The sequence below is a fragment of the Pundamilia nyererei genome, unplaced genomic scaffold (assembly GCF_000239375.1).
Source record: "Pundamilia nyererei isolate P.nyererei 1_Seehausen unplaced genomic scaffold, PunNye1.0 scaffold00212, whole genome shotgun sequence".
NCBI classification, from domain to species: Eukaryota; Metazoa; Chordata; class Actinopteri; order Cichliformes; family Cichlidae; genus Pundamilia; species Pundamilia nyererei.
The window spans coordinates 151379-173067 of NW_005187613.1; the positions used below are offsets into that span (position 1 = coordinate 151379).

Below are 21689 nucleotides of genomic sequence, written 5' to 3' on the forward strand. Positions count from 1 at the left end.
GCCTGAAACTCTGGCTGATTGGGGCCCACACCCAGTTTCACACCTTGGCTCAGGCGATTAGAGGATCATCAGGGGTCCTTTTGTCCCTCTGTGGGGGGAAACTCCCACTAGGTTTATATCTGGGACTCTCCACCATTTGACCTTAGAACTGAAGCAGCTTCTCGGATGAGAGGTGAAACGTCTTCAAGCAACTTAAAGAAGTCCAGACACTTTTCTTTGCAAGCTCCTTTGACTACGATGACCTGGATGACTGAGAACCTTCACCGACACATGTCCTGGAGTCTGTGCCACCGATCGGTGGAGAGTCCGTCTCCGATTGCGCTCGGCTGCCGGGCAGAGCCTTCTGCTCAGAGTGCCGCCTGGAGACCAGTTTATAAAGCCCAGCAAAGAGGAAGATGGCAGAAATGACAGCAAAGTAGGCACCGTAGATGAAGAACTAAGGAAGGAAACAAAGAAGTTATCACATCTACATCGTGGAAGCTAAATAAGCACAACACAAGTTCTACATTTGTTATACTTCCTCACCTGAGTGAAGACTTTAAGGCCCAGGACAGAGGAGTCGACCACCACCAGCGTGAGCAGAGACTGCAGCAGCAGAGCCACAAAGGTGTTCACTCCAAACACCAGCGCATACCGCTGCATGTTCAGGCTGGCCACAACCTGATACCTGAGGGAGACAGATGAGTTTGAACAGACAAGCAGTCGCAGCGTGTGAGCAGTAACAGGAAGTCAGATGGAGAACAGTCTCCTCGTGTTTGCACACATGCACTTCTGCAGTCAGCAGTGCTCCCACGCATTCAGCTCAATGTGCTCCTTATTCCAAACAACAATCTTCCCATGTCCTGTTAATCCCTCACATGGATTCAATTTCTGCTTTTAAATTCCCAGTAAGCTGTGCCAGAACTGCTTCATGGAATAACACGAATGTTTGCACTTCTGCCTGAAACGAGCCATGGAAGTGCTGCTGTCTCGGCCTGGTTTGACTTCTGGATCATCGCCGCGCGTGCACTGGACATCGATACAGGATATCATGATACAGGATATCATGATACAGGATATCATGATACAGGATATCATGATACAGGATATCATGATACAGGATATCATATGTGGCTGGTGATTGGGTACTCACGTGGCCACAGTGATGAGCAGCATGTACGTGGTTCTAAAGAGAATGTAGAAGCTGTATGACATCCAGATGTGCTCCGTGTTCATGACAAACACACACACAGCCATGAGCAGGGAGAGCACGCACAGAGCCAACTCCCCCCACAGAGCCCAGGTCACAGGCAGGCAGCCCACCAGCAGCGCCGCCAGAGCCCCTGTGGACGAGAGGAACACAGAGCTGCTGTCAAAGGTCAGTCACGCTGGGAGAGTGTGCTCACGTCACAGCTTTACACAGTCTGCTGTGACGCAACCAGAGCAGCCTCACCGAGGAGCGTGGACAGCGTCTCTACATAGCCGTTGTAGATGATGTTTTCCTTGGATGGAAGAATGTGCTCCCACAGCGGCTGAGAATAGTTGATGATCTGGAAGTAGCCACAGGTGGCCAGAGCCCACCACAGCGACCAGGCCAGCAGGGTGCGACACCTGTAGCACTGCACAAAGTCATCAAACAGCATCCGCAGGACCGCCACGAGCCCCCTGCTGCCACTTCCTGCCTCAGAGGACCTGGATGCCTGCACAGACAAATGCAGAAGTGTGACCTCTTCACACAATCGTACAAACTCAGAATCTCTCATCACAGCCGTGGCCAGATACGCACTCACCCTGGAGATATCCGGCCTGTTCAGCGGCACCCTGCTGTCCGAATCCTCCGCCTTCTCCATCCTGGTGGCGGTTCTGCTGCTGCTGCGGGGCCTAGCCTCCTCTGCTCCTGCACGCCTGTGGAAGAACAAGCTCCTCTTGGGCATGGGGAGAAAGCAGGGCACCAGAAAAGCCACAGAGGCTGACGCCAGTGTAATGATGACGAGGTAGACCTTGTCAACTTCGGCCACGGATACCAGCAACTGACCGGTCAAAGACCCAGCCGCTGATCCGAACAAAGTCACGCTGCGGCAGTAAGCAGTCACTCTCTGGTAGTGCTCCGGCTCCACCACGCTGTAGATGTAGGAATAGTAGGCCACCTCTGAAGCTGTGGACAGACCGTAGAAAAACTCCAGCAGCTGCATGGCCAGCATGCCCTGTGCCCTCCACAGCATGACATAGGTGACCACTAAGCTGCTGGCCTGGAGCACCAACACCGGCTTATAACAGAGGAAGTCAGTGGCCAGGAAGATGGGGAACAGCAGGAACAGATAGGAATACGTCCATACTGGAAAGATTTCATTGACAACCTGCAGACAGAAACAGTCACCGCATGGATTAGAGCTCCTTTCACTTTCCTTTGCATCAATAAATGACAAGGATGCTGTGCATTTGAAACCTGTCAGTGATCTTGCTGATCTCCTGTGCAGCTATCCTGCTCAGCACCGTACGGACGTGTGGCTCCGTTTTGTGAACATTAAACCTAACGTTAACATTTTAGTTGAGGAATTACAGAGAGGGAAAATTACCCTGCAAAAACAAAAAAGTCTGCTCATTAATCGGCGTTACTTAAATAGCTAAGCCAGGCCCGGGGTACGACACGGTCGTCCCAGCCTTTGGACAGCGCAACAGTGGGCACATCCAAGCAGATTCAAGGTTTGCTTTCTGAAGGCCTGCTGAGAGCCTCAGCATTGTACAAGTAATTATTTAAGGATTAGCCAGAAATTCTGGTCATTTTTCAGGGAGATTACTCCGTCTACAGCGAGAGTCTCTGGGATTACTGCTCCAACACTGAGATCGCCATTTTCAGTCTTTCCTGCCTGACGCTGTACACTGCGGCACCATGCAACATCCCTGCGACAGCACATTTTGTAATAACTGTCATACTGCAAATGCAACAGTTCTTACGAAAAACAAAATGGGAAACATAAACCCCACGTATGTCTGTGAAGGTTCTCAGTCATCCAGGTCATCGTAGTCAAAGGAGCTTGCAAAGTCCAGACGCTTTTCTTTGCGAGCTCCTTTGACAATGAACCACACGTACATGCAATAAAACAAAGTATTTTCACTTTGATCTGACACCAGGACATGGTAAACTTTCAGAATCAGTCTCAAAAAACCTTCAAAACAATGCTAAAAGTAAGTCGTTTCTTATTATTTAAAGGTCCAGTTGCTGCCAACAACCAGCCCGGGCTCTCTCCTGCTGGGCTGACCCCAGCTCCACCATCCAGGAGGAGCCAGTGGTCTTTGTTCTGCTCTCCAGGACATTTGATGTGATCCAGATATTTGATGATGGAGTCAGAGTGTGTCTAACAGCGGGATGAAGCAGCTACGTGACTCCATCCTTCAGACAGAGACACACAGGCAGGCTGAGCAGCTGATTAAAAGCATGTTACATCACATGTCTTGACCCCCACGCCAGCAGCCCCCGCCCCGCAGACTGGGGTGAGCTGGTCTGGGACGCCCTTTGTATCTCTGCTGCTTTCATAAACTTTAGTTTCTGCTTTGCTGATCTTTGCTGTTTATCAGCCAAATGACACTAAATGACGGAATCCTGATTAAGCGGGTTGCTGAGTGAGGAGGTTTTGGGGGTCCTCTGCGCGTGCCCGGCACCGCCTGTCCACAGCTTACCTCCAACTTACTTCACGTGAACATTAACAGAGTGTAAACGCACGCTGATGCTACAGAGCGTGACGACACAAGTAAGACGCGCCTCAGAGTCGCTGTTGCTAACAGCGAGCTAGCTCACCTGAGTCTCCGTCAGGTTCTTGTCTGGTCCCATCAGGTAGGCGGTGATGAAGGGCTCGCATGGCCGCAGGCTGGTGAAGAAGCCGTAGACACAGAGCAGCACAGTGGGGCAAAACACCGACATGTCTGAAGCAGCATGACCTACGCCGGTCCTTCTTCTACTTCTTTCTTCTTCTTCTATCTTTTTATGGCGGTGCCAAACAACTTCAGGTACATTACCGCCACCTTCTGGACTGGAGTGTGAATCGCAACGCCGCGTTTATATGGACAGCTACTGCCCCCTGCCGGCCTGAAACAGGCTTTTCACACAGTTGTGTGACGAACGCTAAAGATGCAGGTGAAACTCAGAAAATCAGAATATCGCGCAAACTTTCATTTATTTCAGTAATCCAACTTAAAAGGCCAAACTTATATATGATATGAGACTCGTTACATGCAAAGTGAGATATTTCAAGCCTTTATTTGTTATCATTTTGATGATTGTGGCTTAAAGATTATGAAAAGCCCAAATTCAAGAGCTCAGAAAATTAGAATATGGTGAAAAGGTTCAATATTGTAGGCTTAAAGGGTCATTCTTTAATCAGCCAATTAATCCATAACACCTGCAAAGAGTTGCTGAGCCTTTAAATGGTCTCTCAGTCTGGTTCAGTAGGAATCACAATCCTGACTGCTGACATGACAGTTCTGCAGAAAACCATCATTGGTGTCCCCAAAGCGCTGTACAAAGCACACTAATAGAAAGAAAAACTTCCACTGAAAAGAGAAAGATGAGCAACATGAGACGGAACAACACCTCAGCAGTGCCCCAGGCTGACAGCGTCCATGCCACGCTGCACTGAGGCAGTACTGAGTACACATGCAGGATTAGACTTTCCAGAGGTCTGACATTTCTCTATTTAAAATCCTTGTTTTATTGATCTCATGTAATATTCTAACTGTGACTTCACCACAGTGAGCCGCAGACGGGCCAGTGATGGAAAATCTTAGATGCTAATCTTTCTCCCTCAGCCAGGAGGCTGGAGACAGTTATCAGTCAGATGCTGCTATGGCAACAAAGGAGTGGCTTAAGCACGTTGAGGTCATGCAGAGAGCAAACGTACAAGCTGCAGGGAGGGAACGCCATCAGCTGTTAGGCCTCAGAACTACAACCAGGACACTTTGTGCTGGCTTTTCCTTCACCTGTAACCTTGCCACCTGCAGCATAACGTGTATCATGAAGGAACATTTTTAGGTTTGAGACGTTTTACTTACCACCGCCCCTCCCCAGCACCAATAAATACATCCATAAACAGCATTTTTCTTGCAATATTTGGGAAACTCTTTATTGATAAATGTACATCTTTCTGAAACGGTGAAGCCTCACCACCAAGCAACTTAAATTAGAAGACTGGACCAACAGGCACAGATACAAAGAGAATATTTGATCAAGCAACACACGAGGAAGCAAGCTGTGGATTACTGAAGCAGATGCTTTGTATGGATGAGTGCTGCCACTGTAATGAGCCAAACATGACAGGTTACAGGAAACATGGACGTGTAGTTAAACTGCATCAGTGAGGCTGCTCTGCAGAGGTCACAGCAAACCTCTTCAAAGGTCAGTAATACATTAGACACAGAGTTACATCTGACAACAAATCCTCCGAAGCATCAATTAGAAACCTGCTCACAACTGAAGACAGACACAGAAACGGGATCAGCACATTCACAACAAACTCAGGTTCAGCCTCGATTCCCGCAGAGAGCGTTGGGATGGAAGCGAGGACAGCTGACGGGAAACATCCGTGCTCCACGAGCTTCCCTCGACGCCGCCGTCGAGACAAGGCTGCTTTATTATTTGTAGCCATCCAGAAGTTGTTGGGCTCCTGCTTCAGTTTTCCTGTGTCTCAGCACCCACTGAGCTGAGACACATGTGGGCAGACATGAGCACGAGTGGATGCAGCCGAAGCTGCTAAACACAGAGTCGTTTCCACAGGGCGGAGCCAGAGAGCAGAGTGAGTGCTGGACCGATGGAATCGTCTACCACAAACTCGCACCAAGCAGCAGTGATTTCAAGCTTGAATGTGACAGTTTTAAGTTGCTAACTGCAGGATCGCCTCCATGATGAAGAGGAGGATTCGTTTAGTTTCTCTAAGGTCGGGGCGGAGCAAACCTGATCTTACACCAACACATGAATGACTGTCAGACTGGGAACTAAAGCAGCACACATCAATCCTTCCCTGCAGCATTGCTGAGCTTCTGTTTAAACACTCCTAACCACACTAACCATCAATAAGCCTCACTGTCCCACTGAGAGACATTGCAGGTGCAGTCCAGCTCTTGGGTGATGAGGACCTTGGTTACCGAGGGTTAGACGACTAGTCCGACACAGATTCTCACCTGTGATGTGTTTAGCCAGCTTATCACAGAACTACACACAACGTATCTGAATTTATGCAGCAGAGCAGGGTCGCTGTGCCGTTTGCATGACAGCATCCTACTCTGTGCTGCATACACACAGATCAAACTGATGCTGATCGGGTTTCTCTGGGTTCAGCAGAAAACAAGCACGTGTCCTAATACGTCAGCCCGTTCTTTTAAGAGACAGCGTTTCATGTCCTTGACACTTCCACACAAAGCATCTTAGAGTAGCACAAACATTCAGCAGACCAGTTGTATTGAGAGCGGAGACCACCTCTGATATTTCCCGTGTGCACGTGGTGTTGCAGCAGAGGCACCTACATGGTAAAATGTCTCGTGTAGTCGTATTCTATCGTGGGAATGACGGCCTGCACAAACTTGAGGAAAATCAGAAGATACCTGAAAGCATCAGTTAAGGAAACAGAGGTGGGGTAGAGCGACCACCTGCCTGACCACGAACACTCGCTGCAGGCCAGCCGCCGAGTGCTGCTCTTCCTGCCTGGCTGCAGCCGGCTCCTATAAAACATCGAAGTGCTGGTACGTCAATGAACTGCTGGTGTACAGAGGTGAAAACATCCATCGCTGCTGCTTATCCTGGTAAGCCTGGCACCTCCTCAGGCAGCTTCTTGGCTGGTCTGGAGAGATGCTGTTAGGAGCCAGCAGAGCGACAGGCTCTGTGCTGCTGACCGGAGCTGCTGGGTGCTGCTGCAGCGCCCACACCTCCCACAGCTCTGACACTTTCCTTTTGCAAATAGCCGAAAATACACAACATGCACAAAGTGAAGCTTCTCAACGGAGCCACTTTCCTTTCATTGCGTCGCTGTGGTGACGCGTGACATCATCAAAGGATACATATGCACTCCCAGCTCTCCTCCTCCTTCTGCCACAGTCTCAATGATCTTTTTCATCACTTCAGCATGCCTGAAAGCAAAGGTCACGAGTTCAAAGGTTAAAGGTTCTTGTCAAAATGACCACGGTTCCTTTATCTCAGCGGAGACGCAGAAGAATGCGACTCGATACCAGCACCAGCTGACTCGCCATTAATGGTCATGTGATCACTCAGTACCGTTGCAGGGGCTCTGCCTTACAATAACATCTGTGGTTGCTATAGAAATCAAGTTGAACTGAACACAGAAGTGAGTTGAACATGTGAAAGAGGTTTTGGGCTGGAGCAGCAGCTTCTAGTGAAAACAGGAAGTTAGTGTGTGACAACGTTTGGCTTCTTAGAGCGCAGTGAAGAAGTCACAGTGAAAATCAGCATCGCCGAACCCACCACAGTGTCATCCATCTTTTCCCGATTCATTCATTCAGCACAATAAGCCTCGACACCATCACAGGTGCAGCTGTGTGGTGGGTCTGCATCTTTCAACGCGACAAACGAAACTCTCACCTGCAGGGGTGAACCGAGCACATGGCAGGTGGAGGAAGGTGGGGGTGGTTCTCGATGGTGACCGTCTTCTTCACGTGGTCCTGACTGATGTCCTCGTACATCTGCTCTACAGTGAGCGGCTGCCTGTCCTGGGAGACAAAGCAACAAAGCTGGTCTCAGTTTTGGTTGCGCTCCTTCTCAACAAGCAGCAGCAGACTGCAGCTGTTCACGCTCGGAGTCTATCGACTGCTTATCGTCTCTATACCGCGAAGAATACAGTTCATACTTCATCATATCCAAAGAGCCAGAGTCGAGGGGTCTGGTAGTATTTATCGTATGTGATGTACAGGTCATATGTTCTCGTCTGAAGAATGGCGTCTTCGCTGCCAGGTTCTGCTTTGGTTTTAGTTTCTGCTATTTTGCTGGTGTCCAGGGTTGCCTAGAGACAGAAAACAAGAGTCAGGCCGGAGTCGGGCGGATGATGGCCGAGGTCAGACAGCGCTGCGAGCGTACCTCGTCTGTTTCCAACAGCCCGCTTTCTTCATATTCTGAAAAGACAGCAGAGTGTGAGGGCCGATCTGGGAGCACATCCAAACCACAGAAAGACACGATCACTACCTTCCATATCTGCTGCTTCCCCGTCTTCATCATCCTCATCATCACAGCATGCTGCAGACGGGGCATTCATGTTCTTATCCTAGAAGAGTTCAGATTAAGAGCACAGATATGTAACCGCACAATCAGACACCGGGGACGCGATCGATGGCTTTTATGATGGTCCACCAATCGCAAGGAGCGAAACTGAGCAAACGAACCGTTTCATTCACATCTGAGCAGTAATCTGGGAGGAAACATCCCTCCGTCACGCACGCCCTCGGTCCTTCAGCCGAGGGATGGAACTATTAGAGCGGTGGAGGATTTTACATTCATATTAATTAGAAATCAAACCTTGTTGTTGTCCAGTGAGATTTCCTGCACAGCATCTGTGACTCCTAACACACCTGCACAGACACATTCAGGGGATCTTTACTGACACCTGCAGTCATCAGGAAATACTCGGCACACATCTGATATCACGTCATCAGAATGAGATTGATCAGTGTGATCGTATGTGAAGCATGTAGCCCACTCCGGTATGTGACAGTGAACCACGACGGACAGTTAGCTGTGCGCGGGTACCACCAGCATCACACCTGTGTTGTGGTAGGTGTCCACCCAGCCCCCGTCTCCATCGTCCTCCTCGATGATGGCCTCCAGCTCATCGGAATACTCCATCTGCTTACAGCGCTTGTAACAGGGCACTGCGCGCACACACACAGACACACACAGCAATGACACTTTGAAACACACAAAATTATTTGTTCACAATATCATCTTTAAAGCTTCAGTCCTGTCCTGAACTTTAAGGCACTTGAGGTTCAGTCTTGTGTCACTAAACACTGAAGCAGTGAGTCAGACTTGCTGACTGGAATTCCTGAAGTCTGCCTCTCACCATTGCGTGTCAGGAGAAACTGTTTGTCCTGTGGCAGATATGGCTTCACCTTTGCTTCTTCTCCAGTGGCCCTGATGGGAGAGAAAAAACAGATCATCTGCTGCCATTTTAGCCCGGCTCAGGTCCTGAGACCTCCACCCTGGTCACAAACCACAGTTTATTACAGTTGTTCTCATCTTTCTGACAGTGAAGAACATGGACTGAGCTTCTGGCTTGGAAAAATGAAGTCTAACGAGGTCCTTCAGTCTAAAGAGCACTAGATGTGGACAGCTGTGGACAGCTGTGGCTTTGGCTCTTGAGTGAAACGGCTTCGTGTCCTCAGTTTGGGTCTAGCTCGTGCTGATGCTGCATTTCACAATGGAAGATTATCTGTGGCATGAACTCACATTAACTAACAAGCTGTCAATCACAAGCCATTATCACTGACCGTTAACCGATATCAACTTCATGGCTTCAAATCAAGCCTCCAACAGGGGAGGTCACAGTAACTACATCCAGCTTTTACATTTGTCCTGCATTCGACATGCAAAACATAAAAAACCACCTGTGTTCTGTGGCAGCAGGTTTCAGTGTGTGATGATGTGCCATAATGACACAAGCTGGGTTTCTCCGTGTTGCATCACACCAGCTTCTGCTGTGAAATCGCTCAGACACATCCAACACTCATGCAAGCTCTGAGGCCGCATCCTCATTTTCCACACAAACGTTCCTGTGAAAGCTGTCAGCACAGGCAACATTAATCGTCACCACACTGCAGCAGGACGGACAATGTTGGCGACACAGTGGTGCAGCGGTAACACTGCTGCCTCCCATCAAGAAGCTCTGGGTTCGAACCTGCCAGCTGGTGGCTAATAAAGACTGAGTCAGAGAGGCGGAGCAACATTTCATCAGCAGAGCAAGTCCACAGATGATCAACACGTTGTGACTAAAGCAAAGGGGCAGAAAGCTCTGTCATTACTACTGAAGACGAGGACTGCAGCCAAGCTGCACAGCTGTAAACAAGGTTATGACAGCGCCCCCATCACAGCAGCACCTGGGTTTCATCGTCTTAGTGGAGGGTGGGGGTGACGTTGCACTGCGTGGTGCAATCTCACAGTTTCAGCTCCACTCTGTGCATCAAAAACTTGTTTGGACAGATTGATAAAGACTGCCGACTCTGAGCTCTTTGACAACTGCTCGATGGACTGCATGTACCACACAGTTTCCAGGAGCTCTAACAATCGAGCCGGCACATGTAAGGATATCGCACATACGTGTTCTTTGTATGATCTTTCCTTTTGTAACGCACGCTGATGGTTTGGTCATTCTGTCCCCCTACAGTGCTGGTTTGCAGCAGTTACTTGGAGTTGGAGTTAGTTATGGCGCCCAGTATATTTCCTTTAACCCTTTGTGGTGATGATGATGTGAAGCATGAGCACAGATGATGGGAAAGCGGCCCCTTTTCAAGCTCTTTGTATAAACGGCTCATTTGTGGTGTTACTACAGTAAAGAAAAGTGCAGGTTTTTTACATTTTCCATCTGCAGGTCAAACGTTTGTCACAGGAACGACGTGGATACATGTGGCGTCTGAATGAGTGGAGAAACTGAGCTTTGACCGTCGGAGCACACGGAGACGCGCTTCCAGAAACTCGGGACCAAGCGTCTAGTTTCGTCTTTCGTGCGTTTCTTTTTTAATGACACGGACTCGTCGTGTTTGACATGAATTAAGCCTCTCACCATTTCCATGTGGGGCAGTGATGAACCAGGTGATCTCCAGCTGCTACAAACTGAAAGACAGACAGAGGAGCGGACAGGTGAGGCCCTGAGCAGAGCCGCGGGAGGAACAGTGTATGCGGGGCTGTGTCGGTCTCACCTCCTCCGGCGTGAGGACTCCCGTCTCTTTGAATCTCGACTCCTGTCATTAACAACAAAGGGAAAGCTGTTAGTGCTCCGCTTCACTTCCGGTGAAGCAGCTGCGTGTCAAACATTTCACACCGAGAGCACAAACGAAGCCCCGACGTCCGAGCGGCTGCAGCTACCAGCAGCTAGCTGCCGCGCTTACCTTTAATACCGGGGTGAATAACTCGGCCACCCCGAGGGCCGTGCCCTTCACCGTGTTGATCACGTTCTGCATATCGGAGAATCCTCTGGGATCTGAACCTTCCTGTCAGAGCTCCGACTATTTTGGCATAGCTGTTCACACTGCCAGCTACACCGAGTCACATGATTTGCCTATAAACTTCCGCTATACAACTCTCGCGAGAAGTGGAGGAGTGGCTTAAACGTGCGTGAAGAGCGAAACAACCGAGTTTAGATCGGTTTGTTTCAGCGTCGGAACCGCTGCGGTGAGCCGTGCGTGAGCTCCGGTGCGGTCACACCGCAGACTGCGCCTTCAAACCACGGCTGTGATGTGGAAACAGGTGAGCTCGCTGCTGTGGAGGGCACCGGTCCCCGGACTTTCACCGGCGGTCACGGTCCGATCCACGTCCCACGGACCCAGCTGCAGTGTGTCCGGGAGGGAGTGGGTGAGGCCTAGCGGCTTTGATACGGGCTTGAAGACTTTTAACAGCCTGAGCAAACAGAAGGAGCCCCTGATCCTGACAAGAGAGGGGGTCGCGACCTGGTACGGACTCTGACCACTGTGCTGCTCATGCCGGCACACGGCGGCCTAATAACCCACTTATGTGTTACATCTCAGGTACAGCTGTGGACCCACCGTGTACGATCACGCTCACCTGGGTCATGCAAGGTAACTATGGCAACAGTAGGTGTGGCTATGGCGTGCAGGTAAACGCTGTGTGTGTGTGTGTGTGTGTGTGTGTGTGTGAGCTCTGTGGGTTTGTTCCGTCACAGCTCATACGTGAGGTTTGACATCCTGCAGAGGATCCTCAGCAGACTGTTTGGGATCACCGTGATCCATGCCATGGTCATCACTGACATCGATGACAAGATCATCAGAAGAAGCTGGGAGGTGAGGCCGTCCTGCACCTGCTGGCTGCTGCTCTGTTCTCACCTGCTGACGTCATGTGTTTCATGTGGTCCAACAGGAAAACGTTTCCCCAGCCGCCGTCAGCGCAGTGTACGAGGACGAGTTCAAGAGGGACATGCTGTCGCTGAAGGTGTGAGCTTAGACCTGCAGCAGATCAGCATGCACAGGATAAAAGGATAGCTTTCATGAAGCACTGCACAATTTTACCTCCACTCTGAGTTTCAGCGTTTGTAAAACCATCCTGTTCATGTATAAACACGTCTTCATGTTGTTGTGTTGAGGTGGTTCCTCCTGCAGTGTATTTAAGGGTCACAGAGAATGTGCATCATATCGTTGCCTTTATTGAGAAGATCATCAGAAATGGACACGCTTATGCCACGAAAGAAGGTAAATGTCGAGGAGCTTGTTTTGTTTGGTGTTTGTGGTCGTCTGAAAGGCTGGAGGTGTCACTTGTGCACTGCTTTGGTTGCAGGCGATGTGTATTTTGACATTCAGTCCATTGGTGGCAGGTACGGCAGGTTTGTGGGAGCTGTGGATCCTCAGGGAGAGCCCGGTGAGTGTTGGTGTGAGTTTCTTATTATTTCTGTTTCCATGTCGATGTTAGTGAGACGCCCGAGTTTACTGACCGCAAACTCTACGGCTCTGCAGGCTCCTCAAACAAACGGGACCCGAGGGACTTTGCTCTGTGGAAACCGTCGAAACCTCGAGAACCATACTGGGAGTCCCCGTGGGGCAGAGGAAGACCGGGCTGGCATATTGAATGTTCTACCATTGCTAGGTTTGTTCTGTTTGGTCATGAATCCCATTAACGCTTGGGAATTCTTATCTTTGCCCAGTTACAGACAGACCTCAGTAAATGAGGCGACTTTTACTGCGGTGATTTGTTTCCTCCGTGGCATCGTGAAGTGGGCGACTGCACAACCTGTGGTTTCTGCATTTGCTCAGTTTGTAGACACGTTTTCTTGTTGTGGGTTGATTACAATTTTAAATTGGAAGCCAGTGTAGAGCGGCTCCTTCTGTTTCGTACCGGCCAGCAGACGAGCAGCTGCAGTAAAGAGAGGCCTGGTCCAAACCAAAGAACTGCAGCAATCCCGTCTGCAAGTACTGAACAGATGAACAGATGAACAACACGTTCAGACTTTAGCTGGAAGGTTTGGCTTTCCCTCGGCCAGCTGTCTCAGATGGAACAAGTCAGATTGAACTTGTGCGCTCACCTGCCTACAGTGTAAAGGGCAGAGTAAGGTTTTAGCACTTGTCTTACAATGACAGGATAAAGGACCCACAGCAAATTTAAATCCTTAAAACTGTAAGGATATCTGCTGTCCTCAGGGGATGTACTAACAGCTGAGATGAGTCTGCGCCTGCTTTAAAAGGCAAACCTGCAAAAGTGAAATGAAAGGTTATACTGTGAAGAAATAGACCCCAGTGTTAGCAACACTGACTTCATGTTAGTCCAGCAGTGATGTTTGTTTCTTCAGTCGAACAGTTGAATGCAGGATTTAATTAGCCTGAGTTTGAGCGCTGATGAGTTTCCTGTTCGTGTGCTTTCAGCTCCATGTTTGGGGGACAGTTGGATGTCCACTCTGGAGGGATTGACCTGGCTTTTCCTCACCACGAGAATGAGATCGCTCAGAGTGAGGCGTATCACCAGTGTGGACAATGGGCAAACTACTTCCTGCACTCAGGTAAAAGCCAGACGTGGCTCGTGCCTCGTGCACGCTCTCTGGAAAGCAGACGCTGTCTGAAAGTGTTTGGGGGTCATTCGTGTTGCAGAGCTGAGTTTGGGAGCAGCTGTGTGTCGTGCTCTGTTCAGCGTGTTGTTGTTGTTTTTAGGGCACTTACACCTGAAGGGCAGTCCAGAGAAAATGTCTAAGTCTTTAAAGAACTACATCAGCATCAAGGTACAGTCCTGCTGACTCCGTGTCTTATTTGTGTTGTTGCATTAATACCTGAATGCGCTATGCTGTGTGGAGTGGGTGAAAATGATCACGTCTTCGTCCTCGTCAGGATTTTCTGCGGTCTTATTCTGCCAATGAATTCCGGATGTTTTGTCTTTTGAGCAAATACAGATCAGGTGAGGCGCAGATTCGGTTTTCCCAGTCTGATACATGAATGCATTCCTTATTGGAGTTCGAGTCGCATAGCTGCGATGTTAAACTGCACTTCCTGTAATGTCTCCACAGCTATCGACTACAGCGACAGCAGCGTGCTGGAGGCTCGCAGCACTCTGGACACCATCTCCACCTTCTGCCACGATGCTCAGGCCTACATGAAGGGTCAGCTGCAGTGTTCACACGTGCAGGAGGATTTGCTCTGGAGCAGGTGCCCACTTTCTCCTCCGCCCATGGCCGAGTGTCCTCCTCATATTTCTGTCTCTCCTGTTCCTCGCACAGCTGTAATTAGCTGAAGCAGTGAGGACAGGACAGATGCTAGTGCCGGCAGCAGTCATGCATTCTGAGACGCTACATTCAGCTGATGCCTGAGAGGTTCTGCTCCGTCTACAAACTGTCTTCCTGTGTTTTTGTACTTTTCAGGCTGGCTGAGACTAAATCCACTGTGATGTCCACTCTAGCAGATGACTTTGATACACCGAGAGCCATAAGTGCTCTGATGAATCTGGTTTATCACGGAAACTGCCAGCTTCAGCCTGTTTCTACGGTAACTGTCTGACAGGTTTGATGTCAGTGTGTCAGTGATGTTGGTGGAAAGTCCCAGTTAGCAGCTGGGTCTCCACCAGGTCTGGCAGTATTGGCGCTCTGGGAGCATGCTGTCGTATGTTGGGTTACATGTTGGTCTGAAGAGCTTTGAGTGGTCAGACTAGACAAGCTTCAGTTCCACCTCTGTCACAACAGCTGGACAGTCCCACTGTTGTGAAATCTGAACTTCTGCCAGCAGACGTCGGGTTAGGTCAGGGGTGGGGAGCTCCGGGCCTTGAAGGCTGGGCTCCTGCAGGTTTTAGACGTGTCCTTGATCCAGCACAGCTGATTTAAATGGATAAATCCTCCTCAACATGTCTTTAAGTTCTGCAGAGGCCTGGTAATGACCTGGTCATGTGATTCAGCTGTGTTGATCCAGGGTGAGATCTAAAACCTGCAGGACAGCAGCCCTGGAGGCCTGGATCAGGAACAGGAGCTATGACAACAGTGTGGTCAGTGAGCAGCAGTGATACTTGTTCTAAGCGTATTGCACATTCAGACACGAGCCTGTTTCTGTTCAGCCTGCTGGGGCGGCCCGCAGCCCCGCCGTGTTCGGAGCAATGGTCACCTACGTCAGAGATGTCTTGGATGTGTTTGGCATCGACCTGCACACTAAGGTCAGCACTTTTTCACTGATGTCCCTTCAGCGGGCAGCGTGACACTGAGGCGTCTGTCAGTGAATCATGATAATAATCCTTGATTGAAGAGGTCTCCCGTGTGTCTCTGTCCTCTGAAGGAGGCTGAGGTGCTGAGCAGCCGAGGCAGTCTGCAGCCGGTTGTGGAACAGCTGACTCAGTTCAGGAGCAAAGTTCGAGAGTTCGCGCTCGCTCGTCAGGACAGTTCATCCACAGGATCCCCGAGCAGAGCTGGACTGCACCCTGACAGACTCCCTCTGCTTAAAGCCTGCGATGCCCTCAGAGAGGACCTGGCGCCCCTGGGTGTGCTGATAAAGGTACGACGCACAGAAGGTTAGCTCAGTGCATTTCCTGTTTCGGGCTACACTGGTGGGATTGTCTTGTGTTTTCAGGATAGAGGAGCCACCTCCACCTGGGAGATCAAAATGAGCGCGAGAGGACAAGGACCGGAGGACAAAGGCGAGGAGACGTCCAGCTGAAGGTTTTTTCCTTTCTAACAATGATTTGAGCTTTGTGGACTCGACGGAAAGACTTGGAACAACAAGAAAACAGCACGATGCCATAAAACAGAAGCTCAGGGTGCTGGACTCTTAGTTTGTTTCCTGAGCCACGTGCTGTACCTGCCTGTCACTGTGGCTCCACCTCTGTCATGTTACAGACCTCCTTTAATTTTAAATCCGGTGGTTATCCAGTACTGGACTAAATCTGAGCTGCTGTAATGCTCACAGTTGGCTGTACCTGCAGTATCATCAAGGTTTGATACCCACCTCACCTTATTCACCCCCCAAGGCTGATGCTCACCATCCTACAGCACCAGGAGCTGCAGAGGTCTGGCAGCATTCTCCACCACTGTATTTGGCATTGATACATTAAAGTTTTGCTGAAAGTACTGCATTGGTCCTTAAACTGCGCAGTCTCTTTATGGATTCATCACTGAGTACAAGGTCTGAGAATAACGAGAACTTCCTTCATGAGCAGCACACGAAGCTTCTGGGTAGTTTAACCATTACCAATCAGAGCTGACACAAATGTGTGGAACAAACTGAATGCAGCACACGTAGAAAGCCCACCATAAATATACCCAAGTGTGGGTCTAAGGAGCTTGGAAAGAAAAGCGTCTGGACTTCTTTGAGTTGCTTGAAGACGTTTCACCTCTCATCTGAGAAGCTCCTTCAGTTCTAAGGTCAAAGAGGAGTGAAAGAAGCATCTATGTCCACTGTGAGCGACCATCTTTGAACAGGGCGGGGCTTAACACACCAACTCTCTGCCATCTATAATCCAGTTCTGAGATCCTTCCCAGACGCCTTAACGCCCACTCACATCCTGGGCCATCTGACCTCAGGACATCACATGATAAGGTGGGGCCAGGTTTCACAATGAGCTCGCCTGAAACCCTGACTGATTGTGACCCACACCCAGTTTCACACCTTGGCTCATGTGATTAGATCAGGGGTGCCCAATCCCAGTCCTCGAGAGCTACCGTCCTGCAGCTTTTAGATGCATCCCTACTCCAACACAGCTGAATCAAATGGTTTGATTACCTCTTCAGCAGCCATCAAGTTTGGCAAAGGCCTGATAACAAGCCATTCATTTGATTCAGCTGTGTTGGAGTAGGGATGCATCTAAAAGCTGCAGGATAGTAGCTCTCGAGGACTGGGATTGGGCAGCCCTGGATTAGATAGATCGATCATTAGGGGGTCCATGACCCTCTGTGGGGGGAAACTCCCACCAGGCTTATATCTGGGACTCTCCACCATTTGACCTTAGAACTGAAGAAGCTTCTCGGATGAGAGGTGAAACGTCTTCAAGCAACTTAAAGAAGTCCAGACGCTTTTCTCTCCAAGCTCCTTAGACTACGATGACCTGGATGACTGAGAACCTTCACAGACATGAGTGTGGGGTGTTACTTTGAGCCACTGAGTTGCTTCACGACTCCAGTAAAGAAGAAACGCAGTTGTGCAAATGCAAAAATACACGAGTCACTGATAAAACTCAGGATTTGTTTATTCCAGTTTGGCTGAAATCCTCATACTGGGAGGTCAACTGTAACCTGACGTCTGCTGTGATTAAGAGTACTGAGCCACACAGGATGGCAGTGAGGAGTCCAGCTGTGTGTCAACAGCCACTCAAGGATGTGTCCACAGAGTGTCAGGCAGCACTGCGACTCTCAGGCATCAGGTTGATCAGAGAGTTGCTGGCCTGAGCCAGCTCTGTGATGGACACTCGGCCTCGCTGCCTCATGAACTGAGCCACCGAGTCCAGCTCTCCTGGAGTGATGGAGATAAACTTCCCTCTGTCATCAATCACACCTGCAGACAACAAGTAAACAGTGAATGCACCGTTTCTTATACAGCACCGCTCTGCACATTCACACATTCAAGGGCTTTTTTCTAAGCACTTCCCATCTAAGGCTGTGTTCACACTGCAGGCGAAAGCGCATCAAATCCGATTTTTTGACCCTCTGCGACCATCTATCCGATCATGGTGTGACAGTGTGAACGGCACAAATCTGATGTTCTCAAATCCGACCTGGGTCACTTTGGTATGTGGTGCTGAATCCGATACATATCCTATGTTTTAGAAAGCGACTGCTGTTTGATGGTCAAGTCGCATTAAATCCGTCTTTTACGTCACCGACACAAGACAGACGCCAACTATCAGCACCGGAGAAGACATCGCGAACGCTTCCTGTCCATCCCGTGAAACTGCTGGGAAGACAACGTTGGAGAAACGTGAACATTTTATTTGTTCTGTATAATCTGCAGATTCTGACAGAAATCTGCAGCTATCCTTCGAAGCACCGCTCCTCTAAAACAGCAATAAGGATAATTATTAGGTTATTTACATTATTATGTCAATAACAAAATAACTTGAAGCAAAAATTGGGAAACGTGAAGTCCGAAGTCTTTATATTAAGGCCATCAGTCAAACATTGTTTGTTCTGGGTCTAAACAGAGCGCGTTGTGCGTGACGTCTTCTTTTGCGCATGCGGCTGCTTTGAGCGTTTGCTGTCACGTTTCATCTGTAGTGTGAACGAGCAAACAAAAAAAATCGGATTTGATCAAAAACTCAGAATCGAGCATTAAGACCTGCAGAGTGAACGTAGCCTCACGTTCACTCTGCAGACTGGGGATGAACCACCAACCTTCTGGTTAGGTGACCTGCTCTACCACCTGAGCTAAAGCCACCCCACAGGTCACCGTAGGATCTGCCTTCTAGATACTGCATCAGCACTTCATAATAGCAACCAGAACCAATGCTCAGACAGTTACGTGGACATCTGGTGGCAGCATCGAGCACAGAAGCTCTGTGCTTACTGCCAGGAACGAGCTGAAGTCGTCCATGAACATGTGGGAGGATGTGCAGTCGGGCTCACTCAGGACGAATGATCCTTCACAACAGCAACTGTCAGCCTGATTTTCCTCATTAATTATGTAATTAATTCATCTTCTGGCCTCCTGGCATATTGGATCTGACATGTTCAGTGTATTTGAACGGTCTTGACGCGCTAACCTGTGAGGGAGCCTTCAGCCAGCAGGTCCTGCAGTCTGCTGATGGCATCTTGTGTCCTCATCCCAAAATGAGAAGCCAGATCCTCCAGGAGAACCACCTTAGAGGTCTGCAGCAGAGGAGACGGTTAGAAAGACGCTGACTGATGTCAGCAGGGGAGCAGCGGCGGAGTGGGCGGCCTTACCTCGATGTACTGGATGAATTCTTGCAGCAGGTTGCGTGACTGAGAATACACAAGCAGAGGTTTACTCCAAATAAAACAGGAATGTTGACCATAATGTCTCCGGTCTGACCTGGTCCTCAGAGAGCTGCTCCTCCTCTCCCTGCTCTTCTACGATAAAGGAAGCCTTGAGTCTCAGGTACTCTTCCTCCTCGCGCTTTTCCTGCTCCTCTTTAGCTCGGCGCTCCTGCTCCTCCTGAGTGGAGAGCAGCACAGAGCATCAGCATCTGATCACGTGAGCACCCGAGGAAAGCTGCCGAGGACTCGGTGAGACCTGTTTCTGTTCCAGCAGCCGCTCCTTCTCCTCTGCCTGCTGCCTCTCCTGTTCTCTGAGCTCCTGCATCCTCCTCCTTTCCTCCCTTTCTTCCATCTCAGCCTGAAAATAGTAAACTGTAAAGTGACTCTGAAGACACTGCAGTAGAACAGAGTTCATTAAAAACCAGTAGATCGAAACGAGCCCTGAGTGGACAGTGGAGCGTGTCTCACCTCCCTCTGGGCTTTCTTGGCTTGTTTCTCCTCCAACTTCCGCTGCTTCTTGGCTCCGACCTTTGCAGTCGGCTGGAAGCTCTGCTGCTCCGCCTCGTCTTCCTCCACAGGCTCCTCCTCTGAAAGCAGCAGGACACACTCATTCTCATGTATAAACAGCACCTTTACTGTGTGTTTTGCATTTGATCAACAGAAGTGGAAACAGAAAAAAGGGGGTGAAATCAAATAATGTGACACGTCATAAATGCTCAGCAAAAACTGTAGGAGAAGCCAAAGTTTAATGTTGAAATTCATCTTTGTGTGATGAACATGCAGGGACATTATGAGGGACATTTGTCCCACAGGAAGCCTGTGCTTCTGCTCGGAGAGGCCCTCATGAAACATACGCTCCGAGAGCTCAACCACGAGCCGAGCAGACTCTTCCAGCACACTAACGTGTTTGTTTCAGGGGCTTTACCGCGTTCCACAGCTTCTCTCTGAGGTCGTCTGTTTGCCATCACACTGGCCAGGTTCCTTCTCCTGCGAGGCATGCCGGCTCCTCGCTCCTCTGCTGCTCGCTGAGGGGGCCCCGCTGCACGCACAACATCCCTGCGCTGGTCCTCGTCGGCTGAGCACACAGCACAAGGAAACTATGAGCCATGCACACACTTTGTCAATTAAGTAAATATTTAAACTGGGGGGGTGACCACATAAAGCTGGGGTTTGTGTCTGTTTCGGTGAGTTTAAACGCCATCAGATACAGATTCAGGCCAAGGCTGGTGTAAGTCTGCCGTGTCCTCATGTCCTGGCTTCAGCCACGGGCTGATGACACGTTCAGGCCCACATCAGCTCTGCACAGCTGCACGCTGACAGCACGTCGTTACCACGCGTGACGTTTCCATTCCCACTGCCCGACGAGCTTTAACACCAACATCTGATGAACTCATTATTTACAACCGGCTGTCAGCGCGCTATGAGCCGGATCGACACGTTTAGGGCTTCACCAAAGATCCGAGCAGTCAGAGCTACAGGTGCTGCTCATCGACCAAACAGCGTCTGAAACGAGCAGCCTGGACGGCGGCATGTCGGCATCCAGGCAGCGGCCCACCGCTGCAGCCGAGCGCAGTGAGGCGGTCCTACCTGCCCGTGTCTGCCTCCGCACCTTCACGGCAAACAGTATGAGGACGACGAGGACAGCGGCAGCTATCACATACAGCGCTACATCCATAGCTGCCCGGGAAATACTCTGAACGGAATCTGTTCCTTTATCCCGTCTATTCAACTGTGACAGCTCAGTACTAACGCTGCTCCTCCTCCTTCTTCTTCCTTCTTCTGCTTCTTCTTCGCGTGTTTTGGTGAACCGATAGAAAAGGGACATAGCGCCACCTGCTGTGTTGGAGTTCTCAGTACAGCTGCTGTATGATGACCACAGAAAACAATGAAGTCAATTCATTAATTTGGTTTTCTGGAAATCTGTTTGCAGCCTCTGCTGTCGTCCTCTTTATCCGGTATCCACCAACCTGAACACCGGAGATCAGATCTGAACTGTGTTCACACGAAAGGGATGGCACTGGTTGTACTGGTCACTCTGGCATGAACAGCACACCCGAGCCGATCCCACAAGTTAGTGATGGATACATGAAGCGCACTGAAGCTTGTATTGAAAAGAGGTTTTCAACACTGTCCTCTTTGGTAGCGACATATGAAGAGCAGCTTAAATCCACGCGTCCATGCTCCGCTTATCCTCAGGGTTGAGATAAACTGGTCATTATGATTGCCCACCAATGTTCGCTCCAAGCTGCGCGCGTGCGCAATTGCGCACTGCTGGCACGTCTCTGCGCACAGAAAATCTGCGTTGCGCACAAAATAAAATCTAACCTGAATTGAAATTAAAATTAAAACTTCAACAATTCTGTTCTGCAGTGTGAGTCAGTGACTGGCTGCTCCTGTATGGGATCAGAACGATGCCACCTTATCCCACAGTCCAGCCAATGATGCGATTCACATTCGTATATACGCAGCTGATCAGCGTCGCTGACAGGCTCTGACAGCGTCCTTATGTGCGACACCGGTGTTTTAGCAAAGCGGCTGATGTGGACTGAAGCCACGTTAATGACAACGTGTCCAACCATTGGAGATGTGAGCAGGACAGACGAACAACTG

The 21689-nt window shown here is 49.8% G+C and overlaps 4 protein-coding genes across 4 annotated transcripts; 1 reads left to right on the forward strand and 3 right to left on the reverse strand.

Annotated features, from left to right (window-relative positions):
• Positions 1-219: 219 nt before the first annotated feature.
• On the reverse strand, positions 220-4996 carry slc19a2 (solute carrier family 19 member 2). The gene is made up of 6 exons (XM_005748059.1): positions 3776-4996; positions 1770-2336; positions 1433-1679; positions 1133-1322; positions 526-667; positions 220-436 (listed from the first exon to the last, which is right to left on the reverse strand). Exons 1-6 carry the CDS (start codon positions 3896-3898, stop codon positions 233-235), a joined length of 1473 nt encoding a protein of 490 aa, XP_005748116.1. The 5' UTR covers positions 3899-4996; the 3' UTR covers positions 220-232.
• A 72-nt stretch (positions 4997-5068) lies between these two features.
• Positions 5069-11251, reverse strand: atg3 (autophagy related 3). The gene is made up of 12 exons (XM_005748058.2): positions 11074-11251; positions 10885-10926; positions 10749-10798; positions 9033-9103; positions 8734-8841; positions 8489-8541; positions 8159-8237; positions 8054-8088; positions 7827-7979; positions 7562-7689; positions 7024-7092; positions 5069-6570 (listed from the first exon to the last, which is right to left on the reverse strand). The coding sequence occupies exons 1-12, from the start codon at positions 11143-11145 to the stop codon at positions 6489-6491; spliced, it is 942 nt and encodes a 313-aa protein (XP_005748115.1). The 5' UTR covers positions 11146-11251; the 3' UTR covers positions 5069-6488.
• Positions 11252-11375: 124 nt separating this feature from the next.
• On the forward strand, positions 11376-16221 carry cars2 (cysteinyl-tRNA synthetase 2, mitochondrial). The gene is made up of 15 exons (XM_005748057.2): positions 11376-11634; positions 11710-11760; positions 11865-11982; positions 12059-12130; positions 12282-12387; positions 12473-12553; positions 12649-12778; positions 13552-13685; positions 13834-13901; positions 14008-14074; positions 14184-14322; positions 14535-14658; positions 15218-15313; positions 15433-15648; positions 15724-16221. Exons 1-15 carry the CDS (start codon positions 11420-11422, stop codon positions 15808-15810), a joined length of 1704 nt encoding a protein of 567 aa, XP_005748114.1. The 5' UTR covers positions 11376-11419; the 3' UTR covers positions 15811-16221.
• Positions 16222-17317: 1096 nt separating this feature from the next.
• On the reverse strand, positions 17318-20890 carry ddrgk1 (DDRGK domain containing 1). The gene is made up of 8 exons (XM_005748060.2): positions 20667-20890; positions 20005-20154; positions 19548-19666; positions 19336-19437; positions 19135-19257; positions 19026-19064; positions 18845-18950; positions 17318-17640 (listed from the first exon to the last, which is right to left on the reverse strand). Exons 1-8 carry the CDS (start codon positions 20752-20754, stop codon positions 17480-17482), a joined length of 888 nt encoding a protein of 295 aa, XP_005748117.2. The 5' UTR covers positions 20755-20890; the 3' UTR covers positions 17318-17479.
• Positions 20891-21689: the final 799 nt, after the last annotated feature.